The following is a 17,661-nucleotide window of genomic DNA, read 5'->3' on the forward strand; positions in this document are numbered from 1 at the left end:
GGAAGGAAAGTTGCAAAAAGTTCCTGAACCTCTTTAAAAACTTAGTATGCTTATTGTAGTGACATAGGTGAGAAATTTTGAAACATTTTTGAGGCATTCTGGGGTTGAGCAAATGAGTTAACTATGCTGATATCAGGTAAATGTGTTGATGTTGAGTCAGGGTTCCCATTGTAGAAGAAAGGATATACAAATATAGAATGGAAGGAAGTCAAGGAAGAAATCCATGAGGATGGTTTGGAACTGGAATTACTGATTATTTTGTAAAAAATATAGAGAAGGAGCATGTACAAGAATGTGAGCATGTAAGACAGAACATGTATTGTGCCATAAACACATAAAAAGCAAATGAGGTAAAATCTTAACATATTGAGTATAGGTAAAAGGTATAAAGATGTTCTTTGTATTATTTTTTTATATTTGTTACTTTTCGTAAGTTTGAAATTATTTCCAAAGAAAAATGTTTTTATTAAATTTGTGATATATAGGAATATATCTAAAATATTGCCCCTAAAAAATTATCTTTCCTAGAGCATAGATATTTTTTGTGCTATAAAAATTAACCAATATTTTACCAATCAAAGTTAATAAGTTAATTAAATTTATTTATTAAACTTAAAAATTAATAAGAAAATCAAACTTTAAAAATATAATTTATGTAAACAGATACAGATTTTTCATTTTAGAATATTTATATAAAAATAGTTATCAAAATGCTTTACTTTATGTGAACATATCTACATATCTAATCATGTTTAAACAGCACTATTAATGATAAACTGTCACCGAGTTTCCTTACACCCTCAAATATTCACTGTATATATTACTATATGGTCCCACAGAAGGATCCTTAAACCACTCACTCTTCTAGTGATCGATCTAGGCCTCGGTCAGGAGATCGATGGTGAGCACGATCCGGTGAATGACATTTTGTATTTGGCTTTATTGTAGAGCTCAAATGATAAGCATTACTTGAATAATTCTGGCGACGAAGTTCTTGCACAGCCCTCTCCCTAAAGCAAAAAAGTTTAAAAGAGATGTTTTTAAACTTTATACCCAGTGACATTATTAACACTGTCATAAAACTGAAGTTCAATTCATACTTTAAAACTTAGCCATCATAAATAATCAAAATCTGTTGCTATCTAAGAAGCAATGCTTCCCGGGCTAAATATTGCATAGAGACCAACTTACCTCTCAAAGCGCTCTGTTCCTAGTTGTCTTTTGGTAATGTCTAAATCAGCTTCCAGCTGTGTTACAACATTTCTGAACTGGGCCACATCTCTACTCTGGATGGCCCTGTGTAAAAGAATACAAGAGTGACAGTTGATTAAACTTAAAATATGTCTAGGACTCCTGGGGTACACTGAACCATGTTGACAATTTGTTCAGCTGGACTCCAGCCAAATTGTGATTTTTATGGATGTATATGCCAGTTTTAGATGTAGTAAATGTACAAAGTAGCCTACTTGAAAAGCTTAAGCTGTGCCAGTCACATTCAATCAACCTTCTCTGTGTCAGTTTCCCTGTGTTTTCATGAATATTATCTACTATCTGTATATATTATATATTATATATTTACTGCAAATTATTTTTATAAAAGAATTTTGAAGTATTATATGCAAAGTAATAGTATAACCAAATAATCAAAACTGGAATGTACTAGTACCATGATTAATATGATCAGTTATATATATTAAATCAAGGAAGTGTTTTACATATAGTTTGCAATTAAATTTGATATACCTGTACACTCTCTTCAATTTAATGGGATCTTCTTTAGGGCTAAACAATGCTACAAAAACCCTGTAGCAAGGCATACTATCATAGGGATGATTATGACTGAGATTAATGCTGCTTGTACAGAACACTCTATCCTCTCTGCTGCGACTGCATTATAGGCTACTGAAATCTAAACTTAGAGACTAACAACAAAAAAGTTAATCATGTTTACCAATTCTAAGAGATTGTACTTATTAGCTGGTCTAAAACAGAATGTACACTTTAAGGTGGGAATTTTGTTATACTTCACTAAGGCAGATTTCCACCTACCAGCTTGAGAAAGTGATCTTGCAAAACTGGTTGAAGGTATCACAAGAGGCCAGTTGTGTTGACTAAAAAGAATGACTCAGTGACAGCTGACATAACCAGAAAAAAGTTTCTGAAGAAACTGGCTTTTCAGACTTTGCTTAGTATGCGGCGCCTAAGAGTGGCTGATTCCTGATACTGTGATTCCAATCCTTCCCCAGGTCCCAAGCTCAGACAGGAGGGCAGAGTTGAGGCCGGATGAAAAAGTGTTATAAATGAGACAGATAAGAATAGAGGCTACGGGGCCTCTTTAATTTTTTGTGAGAGGTGATCAAGTTTAATAATAGAATATTCACTAGCCAGGTAGGCATTTCTACCTAATCTTCCCACTAAGGTCACGTAATAAGTTGCTAACGGTGCTAGGGATTCTCAAGGAAGAAGCCCTCATAGTCAGGGACAACAGAGTGGCGATTGCCTGGGGAAAGAGGGTGAGGGGTGGTGGAGGAGGGTACGGAGAGATAAATGGTGAAAAACGGAGACTTTACTTGGGATGGTGAACACACAATACAGAGTACAGACAATGTGTTGTAGAACTGTGCATGTGAAACCTATAAAATTTTGTTAACGACTGTCACCCCAATAAATTCAATAATAAAATAAGTATAGCAAATTAATAAATTTAAGTAAGTAAATAAATAAATAAGCAAAAATCAATACTTTAAGGGAAGTCTTTAGTATTCTGTGGATGCAGGAGTTCTTTCAGGTACCTAGTATGTACAATTATAGGTACATAAGGAAATACTGAGTGACAAATGGAAAGATTAGGTAGCAATACCATGTGGGTACATATATGGAAAAATTCTTCTGGTTTCAGAAGGGTTTTTTCTAATTTGGTTATAATATTTCCTAAGAGCAATATTCGGACATCCTATATATCCAAAGCTCTATTGGGAACAATCAACAGATGATTAAACTTAAATTTAAATCAATTTAGCTAAACAGATAATGGAAGTAAGTACTAAATCTTAGGCAAATTACAATATTTCTGGTCCTCAGTTTAATTAATGGCAAATTATGGACACTTAAATTATATAAATTCCAGCTTTAAAATTCTACTAACATAAAGTACCAAAAATTTAAGAAACATGACTTTGTCATTATATTGCTAACCAACTCACATTTTATTTTCTGCCAAACAAAGGTGTTCTTTAAGAAGCTGAATTTCAGATTCTTTTTCTTGAAGTGCTATCTGAGACTGATATTCTTTGTCTCGATTGGCCACCAGCAGAGCTTCTAGATTCTGCATCGAGATTCTCTCATTTGTCATCTGACTCCTGAGGAGTTCTATTTCAGAACGAGCAGAATCTAATTCATTCTCCATCTGTACAATAGGAAGATATCTATACTTATTCTCACTCATTCATTTTACTGATAGACAATCAGATATTCATAAAATTTCTGTATTATGTTATAAACTAACAACTGCTTTTAATTTCTTTAGAAATATTGTCTTTCTTACTAAATACACACACACAGTATCACTTTCCCCAACTCTTTGATTATATCAGAATATTCATTAATAAGTAATGAGTTATTAATCCAAAATTGCAAACAATTTCCCATTCCAGCTTTGATATTTATTTATAAACTTCTGCAAGATGGATATGGTGATATCTGTGATTCTGTTTTGTACTGAATTAGGCAAATTAGGAACACCTAACTACATTGCACTCCATCGTTAAGGAAGATAAGCAGACATTATGCATTCCCTTTCTAGCATAAACCCTTGTAAAGCTTCATTTTCTGAAGGTTATCTTGAACTTGGGATACATTTAGTAAGCCAAGTATTTCTTCAAATGGAAGAAAACCAGACATCACTATTTAGAAAAAAATTATTCATAAAATTATCTCACATTACATATTACATATGCATTTTAAAAAATTAAATGTAAAAAGATAAAACTCTAAGAAAGAAGAATTTAATAAAAATGAAATTATTGGAGGAGGGATAGGCAGATAGGGGAATCTTCCAGACTAGATATAATTAACATATGATGTCTGACCAAATAAAAACACATTGATAGTCAATATAAACTTAAAATTTACAAGGAAACAGTTGGAAGAAAATAAACAGTAAATAAAAAGTTAATATCTTACTAATATAAGGAATTCATACAAATTGATGAGACGTGAACAGAAAATTTACAAAATATAACTCATTAGTAAACACATAAAAATGTATCTTTATGAATAATCAAAGAAATATAAATTAAAACAAGTTACTAGTTCTAGTCCAGAGTTTCTTAACTTTGAAAATATTCACCTTTTTGGACTTCTGGCCAAGGTAGAGGCATAGATAGATATACTTTGCTTCCTTGCACAAACAAAAGGACAAAAACAAAATTAAAAACAAAAACCAACCAGAACTGCCAGAAAACTGAACTGTATGGAAGTCTGACAACCAAGGAGTTAAAGAAGAAACATTCACTCACACTGGTAGGAGGGGCAAAGGCGGGAAGCCGGGCAAAAAGGATGCATGGCAAGATGATGGACCAGGAGGGCGAGGTGGCAGCTGGCAGACTGGGGGTCCCATATTCATGTGTGGATAAGTCAGAAGGAACAACTGGGGAGTCAGATAGACCATGCAACCCAGGGTTCCAGCACCAGGAAAATAAACACTCATAATCTCTGGCTGTAAAAACCAATGGGTTTTATGGTAGCATAAAAACTCCCAACCTCACAGAAGAGTTTGTTGGAGAGACCCCAGGGGTCCTGGAAAGTACACAAGCACATGCACCTGGGAATTGGCACCTGAAAGGGCACAATCTGCTTGTGGGAAGTGACTGAAAGTCAGAGAGAGATGAGCAAGAGGCATTTTTCCCTCTCTGACCCCTCCCCCACATACAACACCAAAACACATCCAACAGGGTTGCTCCACCCTGGTGAATACCTAAGCTTCTGCCAATTACAACATAACAGGTGCACTGAGACAAAGAAACATGGCCCAAATGAAAGAACAGACCAGAGCTCCAGAAAAAGAACTAAGTGATGGGGAGATAGCCAATCTATCAGATGCAGAGTTCAAAACACTGGCAATCAGGATGCTCACAGAAATGATTGAGTATGGTTGCAAAACAGAGGAAGAAGTGAAGGCTATGCAAAGTAAAAGAAAGTAAATATACAGGGAACCAACAGTGAAGGGAAGGAAACCAGGACTCAAATCAACAATATGGAACAAAAGGAAGAAATAAACATTCATCCGGAACAGAATGAAGAAACAAGAACTGAAGAAAATGAGGAGAGGCTTAGGAACCCCTGGGACAACTTTAAACATTCCAACATCTGATTCATAGGGGTGCCAGAAGGAGGAGAGCAAGAGCAAGAAATTGGAAACTTACTTGAAAAAATAAGGAAGGAAAACTTCCCCAATCTGGAGAGGAACTATACATGCAAGACCAGGAAGCTCAGAGAATCCCAAAGAAATTGGACCCAAGGAACACACCAGGACACATCATAAGTACATTCTCCAAGATGAAAGATAAGGAGAGAATCTTAAAAGCAGCAAGAGAAAAAGAGACAGTTACCTACAAAGGAGTTCCCATAAGACTACCAGCTGTTTTCTCAAGAGAAACATTGCAGGCAAGAAGAGGCTGGAAAGAAGTATTCAAAGTCATGAAAGGCAAGGACCTACAAACACCCAAGATTACTCTATCCAGCAAGGCTGTCATTTAGAATGGAAGGGCCGATAAAGTGCTTCCAAGATAAGGTCAAGTTAAAGGAGTTCACCATCTCCAAGCCCTTATTATATGAAATGTTCAAGGGACTTATCTAAGAAAAAGAAGAAGAGCAAAACTATGAACAGCAAAATGACAACACACTCACAACTATCAACAACTGAACTTAAAAACAAAACAAAAACAAAAACAAGCTAAGAAAACAACTAGAACAGGAACAGAATCACAGAAATGGAGATCCCATGGAGGGTTATCAGTGGGGAGGGGGCAGGGGGAAGAATAGGAGAAAAGGAACAGGGAATAAGAAGCATAATTGATAGGTATAAAATAGACAAGGGGAGGTTAAGAATAGTGTAGGAAATGGAGAAACCAAAGAACTTATATATATGAGCCATGGACATGAACTGAGGATGGGAAGAGCTAGTGGGAGGGAGGGTGCAGGGCAGTGGGGAATAAATGGGAGAAAAAATGGGACAACTAATAGCATAATCAAAATATATATTAAAAAATAAAAATAAATAAAATAAAAAATAAAAGACAGTAGACATGATAATGTTAATGGTGATGGCATTCCTTGGGTGGTAGAAGGATGGAAGAGTTTTTTCTTCTTCAGACTTTTAATATTTTACAAATTTTCCACAAAGCCTTATGCAATGTGTTTATAATAAAAGAAAGTAGACAACAACAAAAAGAAAGAAAAAATTTAAAATGGGGAAAGCTTAAGAAACATTTTGGACAACATGAAGAGTAACAACATCTGTATCATGGGAATACAGGAAGGAGAGTGAGCAAGGGATCAAGGACCTATATGAAGAAATAATGATTGAAAACTTCCCTGATCTGACGAAGAAAAAGACACACAAGTCCAGGAAGCTCAGGAAGTCCCAAACAAGTTGGACCCAAAGAGGCCTTCACCAAGATACATTATAATTAAAATGAGAAACCTTAAAGGCAGGGAGAGAATCCTAAGAGCTGTGAGAGAAAAGCAAGTAGTTACTTAAAAGGGAGAACCAATTAGACTGTCATCTGATTTCTGAACAGAAACATTTCAGGCCAGAATGGAATGTAATGAAATATTCAAGATGGTGAAGAGCAAGGACCTACCAAAGCAACTTTATCCAGCGAGGCTATCATTTAAAATCAAAGGAGAAAAAAGGAGCTTCTTGGACAAGAAAAAGCTAAAGGAGTTTTTGTTAACACCAAACCACTACTGCAACAAATGTTAAAGGGCTTGCTTTAAGAAGGAGAAAAAGAAAAAGAGAAGGAAAAAAAAAGCAGAGGAAAATAGCCTAACAAAAATATGGTGCAAAATATATATCTAACAATAATCCCCTTAAATAGAAGTGGTTTAAATGCCCCCCAAAAAGACACAGGATAGGTGAACAGATAAGAAAATGAGACCCATATATAAACTAACTCCAAGAGATGCACCTCAGAAAAAAGACAGACATAGACTAAAAGTAAAGAAACAGAAAAGATATTTCATGCAAATGGAAAGGAAAAAAAAAGCTGGGGTAGTAATACCTATATCTGACAAAATAGACTTTGAAACCAAAGCTACAGTAAGAGACAAAGGAGGACACTACAAAGAGGGATGGCTGGGGAGTGAATGGAAGTCACACTGATCTCCTCCCAGGACCAATCTGGAATTACAACTAAATTGTGGAGAAATCACCTGAAACAAACAACTGAACGATAGCGAAGGAGGAGACTCATAACCTTGGAGAAAGAAGAATCAGCTTTAACACAATCTAACTGGTAAGAAGTGTGGTAGAGACTCAAGAAGGCAGGCGGGGCGCCCATGGGTGGCAGCACCAGAAGGATATTGAAAGGACCAGTTGGATCCCCCTGAAAAGAATGGGGTCTAAACCAAAAGCGGGGATCTCCAGCCTACAGAGCCCAAAAAGTACACATAAAACAGCCAGATGTGAAAAGTGGAAGGGTTGCTCTCTGTCAGAGACAGGTGTCTGTAGACTCAGAGCTGTTTAAAGGACCAAAGCATAAATTTTTATGTGCAGCCAATTACCCTGGTCTCCAGCAAAGGCAGGGGCAGAGTGGGCTAGAGATGCCTGAGGAGAGAGTGGGGAATGAGGCTTTCGAGAGAGAACTGAGAGAGTGGCTGGCAGGATCCCAGTGCTGACTCATCCCCCATGTGGCAGCAGCCATCTTGCTCAGGCAGAGATGACTCCCCCTGAGCAGCAGTGTCAGAGCACCCAAAAGCCCCACTCTCAGGTGGGATTCCACCCCTCCTTTTGCTGTCAAAGCCGCCTGCTGAGTGCAGAGTGGCAGCCACAGACAGTAGATCCCTGGCTAAAGAGGATGCAGAGTGGTCTAGAAACAATTGAGGAGAGACTGGGGATGGAGACTTTGGGGAGAGAACAGTGAGAGTAGCTGGTGGGATCCCAGTGCTGACTCTTCCCCCCATACGGAAGCAGCCATCTGGCTCAGGCAGAGACCACTCCCCTGAGTGGAAGCAGTGTGAGAGGACCCAATAACCCCGCCACTAGGAGGGACTCCGCCCCACCATAGGCTGTCTAAGCCAGCCTGCTGAATACAGAGTGACTAGATTAACAGCTGAAGGAGACAGCCACAGACAGTAGATTCCTGGATCCTGGAACAGGCTGCCTAAGGTCAGACAGGGAATACATCTGACACCATCAGAGGCAGATCCAGAAAGTAAAAACAGTGGTCTCCTACCACAGAAGTTCACACCACAAAGCCAGGAAATCAAGACAGATCAATTTAAGAAGCAGAAGCAAAGAAGAGTCTCACAAATAATGGGAAGAAAAAGAAATACCCCCACTTTAAGGGTACGGAGGAATCCCGAGAAAGAGAACTAAATGAAATAGAGGCAAGGGAACTATCAGATATTGAGTTCCAAACAACGGTTCTAAGGAAGCTCGATGAGCTCAGAGAGAATTAACAAAGAAACCATGAAGAACTTACTGCAAACTGTATCAACATGAAAAAGGACATAGAAACTATCAATAAGAGACAAGAGGAAATGAAGAACACAATTTCTGAATTGAATAACACAGTAGAAGAAATCAAAAGCAAGCTAGATGAAGCGGAGGATTGAATCAGCGAGCTGGAGGACAAGGTAGAATAAAGCTCCCAGAAAGAGCAAGAAAATGAACAAAGACTGAAAAAGAATGAAGGGTCATTTTGGGAAATGCAGGACAACCCGAAATGCAATAATATCCATATAATAGGGATACCAAAGGAGAAGAAGCGGAGCAAGGGATAGAGAACCTGTTTGAAAAAGTCATGATGGAAAATTTCCTTAATTGAAGGAGAGAAAAAGTCACACAAGTCCAGGAAGCACAGAGGGTCCTAACAAGGCCCACTCCAAGACACATCATCATGAAAATGGCAAGTATCAAAGACAAAGGGAGAATCCTAAAGGCAGCAAGGGAGAAACAGGTAGTAACATATAAGGGAGTCCCAATATGGCTAGCAGCTGACTTAACAGAAACACTGCAAGCCAGAAGGGAATGGCAAGAAATATTCCAAGTCATGAAAAGCAAAGGCCTGTTACCAAGACTGCTCTACCCAGCAAGGCTCTCAATTAAAATGGAAGGCAAAATAAGGAATTTCCCAGACAAGAGAAGGCTAAAAGAATACACCCCCACCAAACCAGCACTGTAAAATATGCTAAAGGGACTGCTTTAACATGAAGAAAAAGAGTCTATGAATACCGAGTTCCTTTCACAGTAGCAAATACTTGACAGTGCCAATATTTTTTAATACATATTAATCTGATTGTGATAATGATGTGTTATTTTAATTGTTCCTTTATTATTTGTTGAAAATAAACCTATTTTTATAGATTTCTTGCCTATTTCTATTATTTTTAAAACGTTTTAAATGACTTTTTGGTATTCTTTATGTATTTATTGATTAGAGGTTTGTAGAATATTTTCCCTTAAAACAAAACAAAAAACTATTAACCCCCCCCAAAAAAAAACCCCCAAAAAACTATTAACCCTTTTTTAGATGTGTGGCAAATACTTTCCCATTCTAATACTTGCCCTTTAATTTTTTTATATGTATATTACTATATAGTCTTAAATGTTTAATATAGTCATATTGTCAGTATTTTATTTTATAGCTTCTGGGTTTGAATATTTCACTTTGGGGTAGAAAAATGTAATTTTGTATTTTCTCCTAAAACTCCTTAGATTTTACATATTGATTTTTAACTCACCTGAATATTTCTTGTATAATGTGTGAAACAGCGCTCTATATTTGTATGATATCAAGTGATAGTGGTCCATGCACCTTATTTGTTAAATAAGCCTTATTTTCCCCATTGATTTGAAATATCAATTGAATCATATATTGCATTGTTAGACAGATATATGTTTGTCTCTAGAATTTTCATTTTATTTCATTGATCTACTTGATTATTTCTGTGCTGGTGTCATGTTGTTTTAATTGTTGAGACTTTAGAATAGTTTTAAATTTTTTAATATCTTATAATTAACTTTGACATTTAAAAAAATAAAATCAATCTGCATTTAAGAATAAAAAACAAAAAGAAAGAGAAAGAAAGGGAGGAAGGAAGGGAGAGATGGAACTCCTACCTCTTGTGACAGCATGGATGGAACTGGAGAATATTATGCTAAATGAAATTAGCCAGTTGGTGAAAGAGAAATACCATATGGTCTCACCTATAAGTGGACTCTATTCAACAAAATAAACTAATGAACAAAATATACCACAGGCATGGAAACATGGAGCAGACTGAAAGTGACCAGAAGGGATGGGGAAAGAGGACAATGGGGGAAAGAAGGGGAAGGGACTAGACAAAGAGCATGTATGAATGACTCATAGACATGGACAACAGAGTAGGAATTGACTATGGAAGCAGAGGTGGGGGTGATGGGTGGAGGGGAGTAAAGGGGGAAAAATTGAGACAACTGTAATAGAATAAACATGATATAAAAATTATTTTAAAAAAGAAAAGGAAAAAAAATTACTTACTCTTCCCTCAAGAATTCATTTTCACCTCCATACATTCCCTGTTTTATTGCTCCCACTGAATGAACCAGCCTCATCTCTTCTGTGCTCATTGTGCACTCCTTGTGAACTCCTACCTGACACTAACAGGCTGAATAGAAACTCCTTCTCTAAAACCTTGAGTATCTCTTCCTAGTAAATCATTCATCCTAAATTATTTGTATGTCAATACCAAAAGTTCCTTGAGGACAGGAGCCTGTATCTTTTGAATGTTATATTCACAGTGGCAAGCATGACTTCAGGAACACAGTAATCAACTGAATTACAGTTCAAAAGAACCCAATTAGTAAATAAGTTTAGCTTAGAAGAATGTCATCAAAGTTATAATTTAGCTGGATAAACCTCAACCTGTGGTTCTTTAGTTATTGGTAGGTAAATTTGATTTATCATTCCTCTGGCCAAAGTAAATGTAAATTAAATACTCAAAGGAAGATTTCTGTTACATACTTGAGTTGTTGGAATACACCTGTCAAATTAATCTCTTGGACTTAAAAATACAAAAGGTGAAAGACAGGGCTTGATGTAGTATTTTATTTCAAAAAAGAACTTGTTTTTCTAAACTTGTAGTAATTTTATAGTAATAGAAATATTTTTTAAAAAATTTTAAATGCATCACATACCATTTCAATTTCTTGATCTTTAGCAACCAGCTGTCGATTAAGAAGTTCTTTGCTTGAGTCAAGTTTAATACAGAGTTCCCTTGTGGAAGACAAGTCTGCAAGGGCAGACACTTTTTCAAACTGAACCTTCTGAAGCTCCTCTTCCATCTTTACAAGAGATTTATGTAAGGTAGAAATCTGGGACTTGTAAGACCTTTCTGCATTTAAGTGCTGCAAAAACAAAATTATTATTTTTTTAAGTTGGAAAAAAACTATGACATGGAACACAAAATGGGACACATCTTTTAATGAAGGTACACTTACATTATAAGGAGCTTTAGATGATACAGGTAGTAAAATATGTGTAAAACACTCCGGGAAACATAAATTTGGGTTTCAATTTATATACATAAAATCTACGGGTAAGGTACTCAAATGATCATATTTGGAAAACAACTTTTTCCACTTAAAAGTCTCAGCCTCACAGCTGGCTGAGATACACACGTTTGGTCTATATTTGTCTGTATTTGTCACAGTTACAATTATTCTACAATATAAGTATTATCATTGTCTTAAACAACAAAGTGACAAACAAAACATAGGCCACTATTTCACCCACAATACCCATTTTTCAATTCTTGAAAGGCATGCTGATATTGACCGTAATATCATAAAATGAAGACTGATAACTCTCTAGCACTTACTAATATCTGGGGGGAAAAATACTCTGGGCAAGTATAAATTAATAAATCTACTTTATGAGTGATAAGAGTATGTTTTAAAAATGGTGCGATTCAAGTTATATAAATGTGTTCAAACGGCCCTTTTTCAATATAAACGCCCCTATTTTTCAGGAAAAAAAAATGTTTTATGTAAGTACACTGCCACCTACAGAAAAGTATTTGCTATTATGTGAAGATAACAGAACTGTGAAGCAAATGTAGACATTTTCTATTTTTACAAATTTTGCAAATACAAAGCACAAAAAAATTGCTCCTGGAATAAATTATTTGGCCACAATTCACTCTTAACTTTCTTCTTCCCTTCCTCCCTCACTCTATTTCTCATTTGTTCTTTAAATAATTTTTTATCCATACATTTACGCACTTATCCATCCATTCTATACTTATTGAATATATTCTACGTGCCAGTCAATGTACCTAGATGCATATCCAATGATACAGGAAGTAGTCTCTGCTCTCAAAAAACTTCAACTAGGGGGGAGTCATAAATCAATTAAATAATCATACAGATGAATACATTAATACATATTAAGCAAATACTTCTAGAGAAAAAAAAAATGTATAAAAAAGGAATGACCTAAACTGAGAGAGTCAGGGAAGTCAGGAAAGGATTTCCTGAGCAAATGACAGCTGAGCTGAATGAGATTTGAAAGGTGAATAGATATGAAGAGTATGTATTGGGGAGAGCATCTTTTCAAGTCAGGAATAAATGCTAAGTGCAAAGCTTTGGCACTAAGGGCTGTGTCAGGGGACGGAAAATGATAGGCTCCAAGAAGAGAAAAAAGGCTAGTATGGCTAGAGCTCATATCACAGTGAGGAGCGACAGGCACTGCAACTGAAAAGGTATACAAAACTTACAAGACAGATCCCAGTCAGTGGGTTAAAAATTAGGTCGTTACCCACTAAAAGGTCTAAAAGAGGGAAGTAATGTGATCAGTTTTGTGTTCTGGAATGATTACTCTATATGTTTCAGGTTGTAATAAGATAGGTGATTAAGAAGAAAACCTTCTCTTAAAGGCTAAGATAAAACAGAACAAAAATTATTTTTGTAATTCATAGATAAGCTGGCATAAAAGAAAGAAAAATTCTCACATGCCTAAAACAAAGAGAAAACAAGGCCAGAGCAGGAAGCAAATGAATAAGCCTAAGGCTAAAAGCTGGGGATAGAAAGAGCCACTAACAGTAAATGGCTTGTGTTTTAACATTCAAGCAAGGACAGGAGACAAGAATTTTGGATTAATGGAGAACTGGAACTAAGACCTCTATATTCTGGGACCCTTGAGAGAAGGCTCCAGGGGGGAAACAAATTCACTCAACCTCACAGAGATACAGACAGAAATTTATCTTGACCTCATCTCTGGAAAGGGGAAAAAATGTCTTCTGTAAGAAATCAAAACCTTAGGTCTGACTTTATCCATTTTTGAAGTCAGACTTTATATAACCCATCTTAAATTCTAAACATCAACATAAAGTTTGTCCCTTTGTAGAGGCTCACCCATCTCCCTGGCCATGCAAGATTCTATAGGGGGGGGAGTTCTTCTCATGAGGAATTTAGAGTCAAATGGTGGAGAACACAAGCCACTATGAGTGAGAGTCAGAGTAAAATAATACATAGCAGGATCAAACTTCTAGAACTTCAAATTATTGAACAAGGTATTTTAGGAGGCATGGAAAAATATGCTTAAAAGTTTTAAAGACATTAAAGAAAAATTGAAAAGACTAGTTATATGAAGAAGAATTAAATAGGACTTTAAGAAAGAAAGAAAAAGTCACAAAAATGAAAAATTAATGAATGGATCAAAGAACAGACTAGTACAGCTTAAGAGGGAAGAATGAACTAGAAGACAGATCACAGCACAGAGAGATAAACTTATGAAAACTATGATTAAAATAGTGATAAACATTTGGTCTAGAAGATCCAAAAAGTACATTATAAAAGTTAAAGGAGACAGTAAATTTGGAGGCAGTAAGAGTCAAAGAAATAACATCTAAGAATTTTTCCAGACCAATAAAAGGCATGGTTACTCTGACTGAAAAGGTGGAACAAAACCAAAGACCCCACCCCCTCCAAAAAAATAAATTCATACCTAGACATATATTAGTGAGACTACACACAAAGAAGAGAGGATACCTTAAAAGGAACCAATGACAAAAGACAGACTTACAAAGAATGACAATTACAATGAAAACAGACTTCTCAACAACAAAAGATAATTATTTTAACATTATCAAGGGAAATAAACTCTCGACCTGGAATTCTATATTCAGCTAAACTAATATATGAGAGTGAGAGTAAAATAAAGCCATTTTAAAACAAAAGTTGAGGAAATTGACTCACAGATCAAAGAAAGAAAGTTTGAGGAAAGGAAAATGAATTTAGAAGGAAGAAACAAAATATAAGAAGCAAAGATGAAGAATTTTGTAAACATGGGTGGATACTAGTAAACATTAACTTAAAGATTAAGAAAAACACTAATGATTTTTTAAAAAGATTTAAAACAACAGGGTAAAATTAAAATAGTTACAACAATATCATAAAAGATTGGTTAGTGAATGTGTAGGAGAGAAAATAAAAGAGCATACATGCATTTGTATGCAAGGTATTAAAATATTCAATTTTCAAATATTCCTAAAACCACATACTATTTAGGAGGAGGGTTGGAGATACTAACAGTAGACTTTGTTAAATGTGTGTGTTACAATGTTAACTGCTAAAAGAATAGATTGAGAATCTATAACTTCCAAACCAATGAACAGTAAGGGTAGAAAGTGTGTGAAGAAAACAAACACAGACAAGACAGATAAAAGAAAAGAAACACAAAAGAATCATGACAAGCAGAAAGTAAAAAATAAATCAGTAACAGTAAACTTAATTGTGCCAGTAATTCAAACCAATACAAATAGATTAATCCTACTGGTTAATAGAAAGATATTCTCAGATTGAATTTTTAAAAAATCAAGCTATATTACTGTTATTAGAAACAAAGAGGTAAAAAGGATTTTTAAAAAGATATATAGTGCTTCTGTTTCCAGCAACAATAGGTCTAACTGGGACTCAATTTATCCTCTTACTGTTAAAAACTAGAAAATTAGGAGAGACAAGAGAAGGGGGAGGGGGAGAAGGAAGAAGGGGGTTGGAGGAAGAAAAGAAGGAAGAGAAGAAGGAAAAAAAGGAGGGAAGGAGGGAGGATTGCTTCTAGTCATTGGACAACAAGGCAGCAAGAGAAGGAAAACAAGATGAGCCCTGTAACCATCCCAGATTTCGGTCTGGAGGCACTTCCCAGTCTCTGGTTGAGGAGAGGAACTTCAATGAGAGCACAGTAGTTTTGCTGAATTGAGGAGACAGAAATAAGCATCTGAAATATGTCAGGGAAAGTTCCAAAAATAAGAGATCTACATAAAAAGGATACCAGAAATTTGCCTAGAAGTCTCCTTGAGAGTGTTGCTGAATACTGAGCCATGAATACACAGGGAGAAACTCCAGAAGCCTGAGAAAAAACAATTGGAGAGCTCTAAAGTAAACAATCCCACAGCTGATAAACAGCTGGGGAAATATCAATGTTTGAACCTGCCAAAGTGAAGAGTTGTTCATGAACAATCTGGGCCGGGTATTTAATAGAGAACTCTATCACGCACTTTAATGGTAGGGCTAAACCAGTCTTAGAGAAAAAGCTTCCTTATACCTGCCCTATTAAAGCTTAAAAACAACCTTGAAATTATCAGTTGATCCACAAATAATTTAACAGCCTGTCAGAACAAATCCAGTACTCTTAAAAAAAAAAAATCTAATGTTCAACAAAGTAAAATTCACGTCTAGTACCCAGCTAAAATATACTGGACACATAAAGATGCATGAAAATGTGACACACAAACAGGATAAAAATCTGCTAATGTAAACAGATGCAAAAAATGACAAAGATGATGATATTAGCAGACAAAGGCTTTAAAATATCTATTACCCAAACAAGAGAGAACAACAAGGTCTGAATTACCCTGTTGCCACAAACAACCAGAAAAAAATGGACGATATATAGGAGGGCAAACCTGTTTTCAGGCTTTGGACACCAGGTAGCACAGAACTATGGTTTCTAATGGAATGAAAACAAACAAGGTGAACCTTATGGTTGCCAGAGCATCTTGTTAAAGGTAAATCTGGGACCACAATGCAGGGAAAAGAACCAAAACACAGTCCAAGTGATCTCACTGAGTTCAAAAAATAAAGATCAGAGTTCATGGAAGCTGAGGTGGCTAGACTTTGTAAACTGCAGCACCAGAGAGAAGGGTGCTATGCAGAGAAGTTTAAGAAATCTCTGCATGCACAGATGAAACTCTAAGAGGCCAGGTAAAGACCAAATTTCTAGTAAAGAACAATTACCAGGAAAATTGTGAGCCAAACAATTCCCACATCTCACACGAGGTCAGGATTTTTTTTTAATTTTTTTAGGAATTAGTCATTTATTAATTATTGGAGTAATTGTTGCAGAGTACAATTATATAACTTCACATTATATTAAGATGCAGCTATACACACATACTCACAGACAGTATTTAGGTTTATGCATATTCAGCATGAATCATTTAGAATTTCAGTGAATAGAGGATGCATTTAGAGTCAATATATCTAATGAACACTTAAATATTCATAGAAATTTTCCCACTGGAATATTTTAAACCAAACTGAAGTTTCACTATTATTGAAATTAAAACACAATGCCTAAAATTAGAAGCATTTTATGTTATTTAAAATATAAAGGGCTTATGTGAGTTTTACATCGACTCTAGATTTCTATTATTTTATTGGTTAATAGCACTAGGCCCTAAAAGTACTATTTGAGTAGTGTCATTCATAGAAACAATGATTTCTCTAAAAAGTTTAACTAGAACTGTCCTATATTGATTTATATTTTTGTTATCCTTGGGCCTAGAATTTAAGTCAGTAGAATTCCAGTTATCCCCTTTCATTGAGGGTATTTAATCATTTTGACCACCACTTATATATTTTTAACGCCTTATCACAGTTAATTTACATGTCTATTTCATATTCAATTTTAATTCTTTTTAATGTATGGGATTTTCCTAAAAGTATTCATTTATGTATAACTCATCAGCATTCCCTACACAAGGTCAGGATTCACTAAGATCTTATCAACCAGAGTGGAGACACTACGATACTTCATTGACTATACAAGGCATTCAATAGAGACCCAAAGAAAGTTATACCTTAGCAGTGGGAATAAATTTGCTCTAAAATAAATACCACTCTAAAGCTATCCTAAAGAGCTTATAAACAATCCTCAGGAATATAATATGAATGTCAAGTAACTTAACAATTAGACAAAATAAACCCAACCCTGTTAAAATCCAGCTTTCAACAATATAAAATTAACAATGTCCAGAATGCAATCAGAATTTACTAAATGGGCCCAGAAAAGGAAAATGAGGTCCATAATCAAGGGAAAGGTAGGTCAATAAACACAGAAGCAAATGTGGCAGAAATGATGGAATTAGCAAACAAGGACATTAAAACGGCTATCATAA

The 17,661-nt window shown here is 35.6% G+C and overlaps 1 protein-coding gene across 2 annotated transcripts in view; it reads right to left on the minus strand.

Moving 5' to 3' along the window:
* Nucleotides 1-856: 856 nt before the first annotated feature.
* TSGA10 (testis specific 10) overlaps nt 857-17,661 on the minus strand; it is an 87,738-nt gene continuing 70,933 nt past the window's right edge. For both annotated transcript variants that reach the window (XM_054586263.1, XM_054586256.1), the window contains 4 exons: nt 11,402-11,611; nt 3,204-3,406; nt 1,192-1,296; nt 857-1,010 (listed from right to left, as the gene is read on the minus strand). In XM_054586263.1, coding sequence (XP_054442238.1) covers nt 857-1,010; nt 1,192-1,296; nt 3,204-3,406; nt 11,402-11,611 — 672 coding nt within the window. The remainder of the gene's footprint in view (nt 1,011-1,191; nt 1,297-3,203; nt 3,407-11,401; nt 11,612-17,661) is intronic.

Source organism: Pteronotus mesoamericanus, unplaced genomic scaffold (genome assembly GCF_021234165.1).
Source record: "Pteronotus mesoamericanus isolate MK-2021 breed Mesoamerican mustached bat unplaced genomic scaffold, CSHL_Meso_final contig_121, whole genome shotgun sequence".
Lineage (NCBI taxonomy): Eukaryota > Metazoa > Chordata > Mammalia > Chiroptera > Mormoopidae > Pteronotus > Pteronotus mesoamericanus.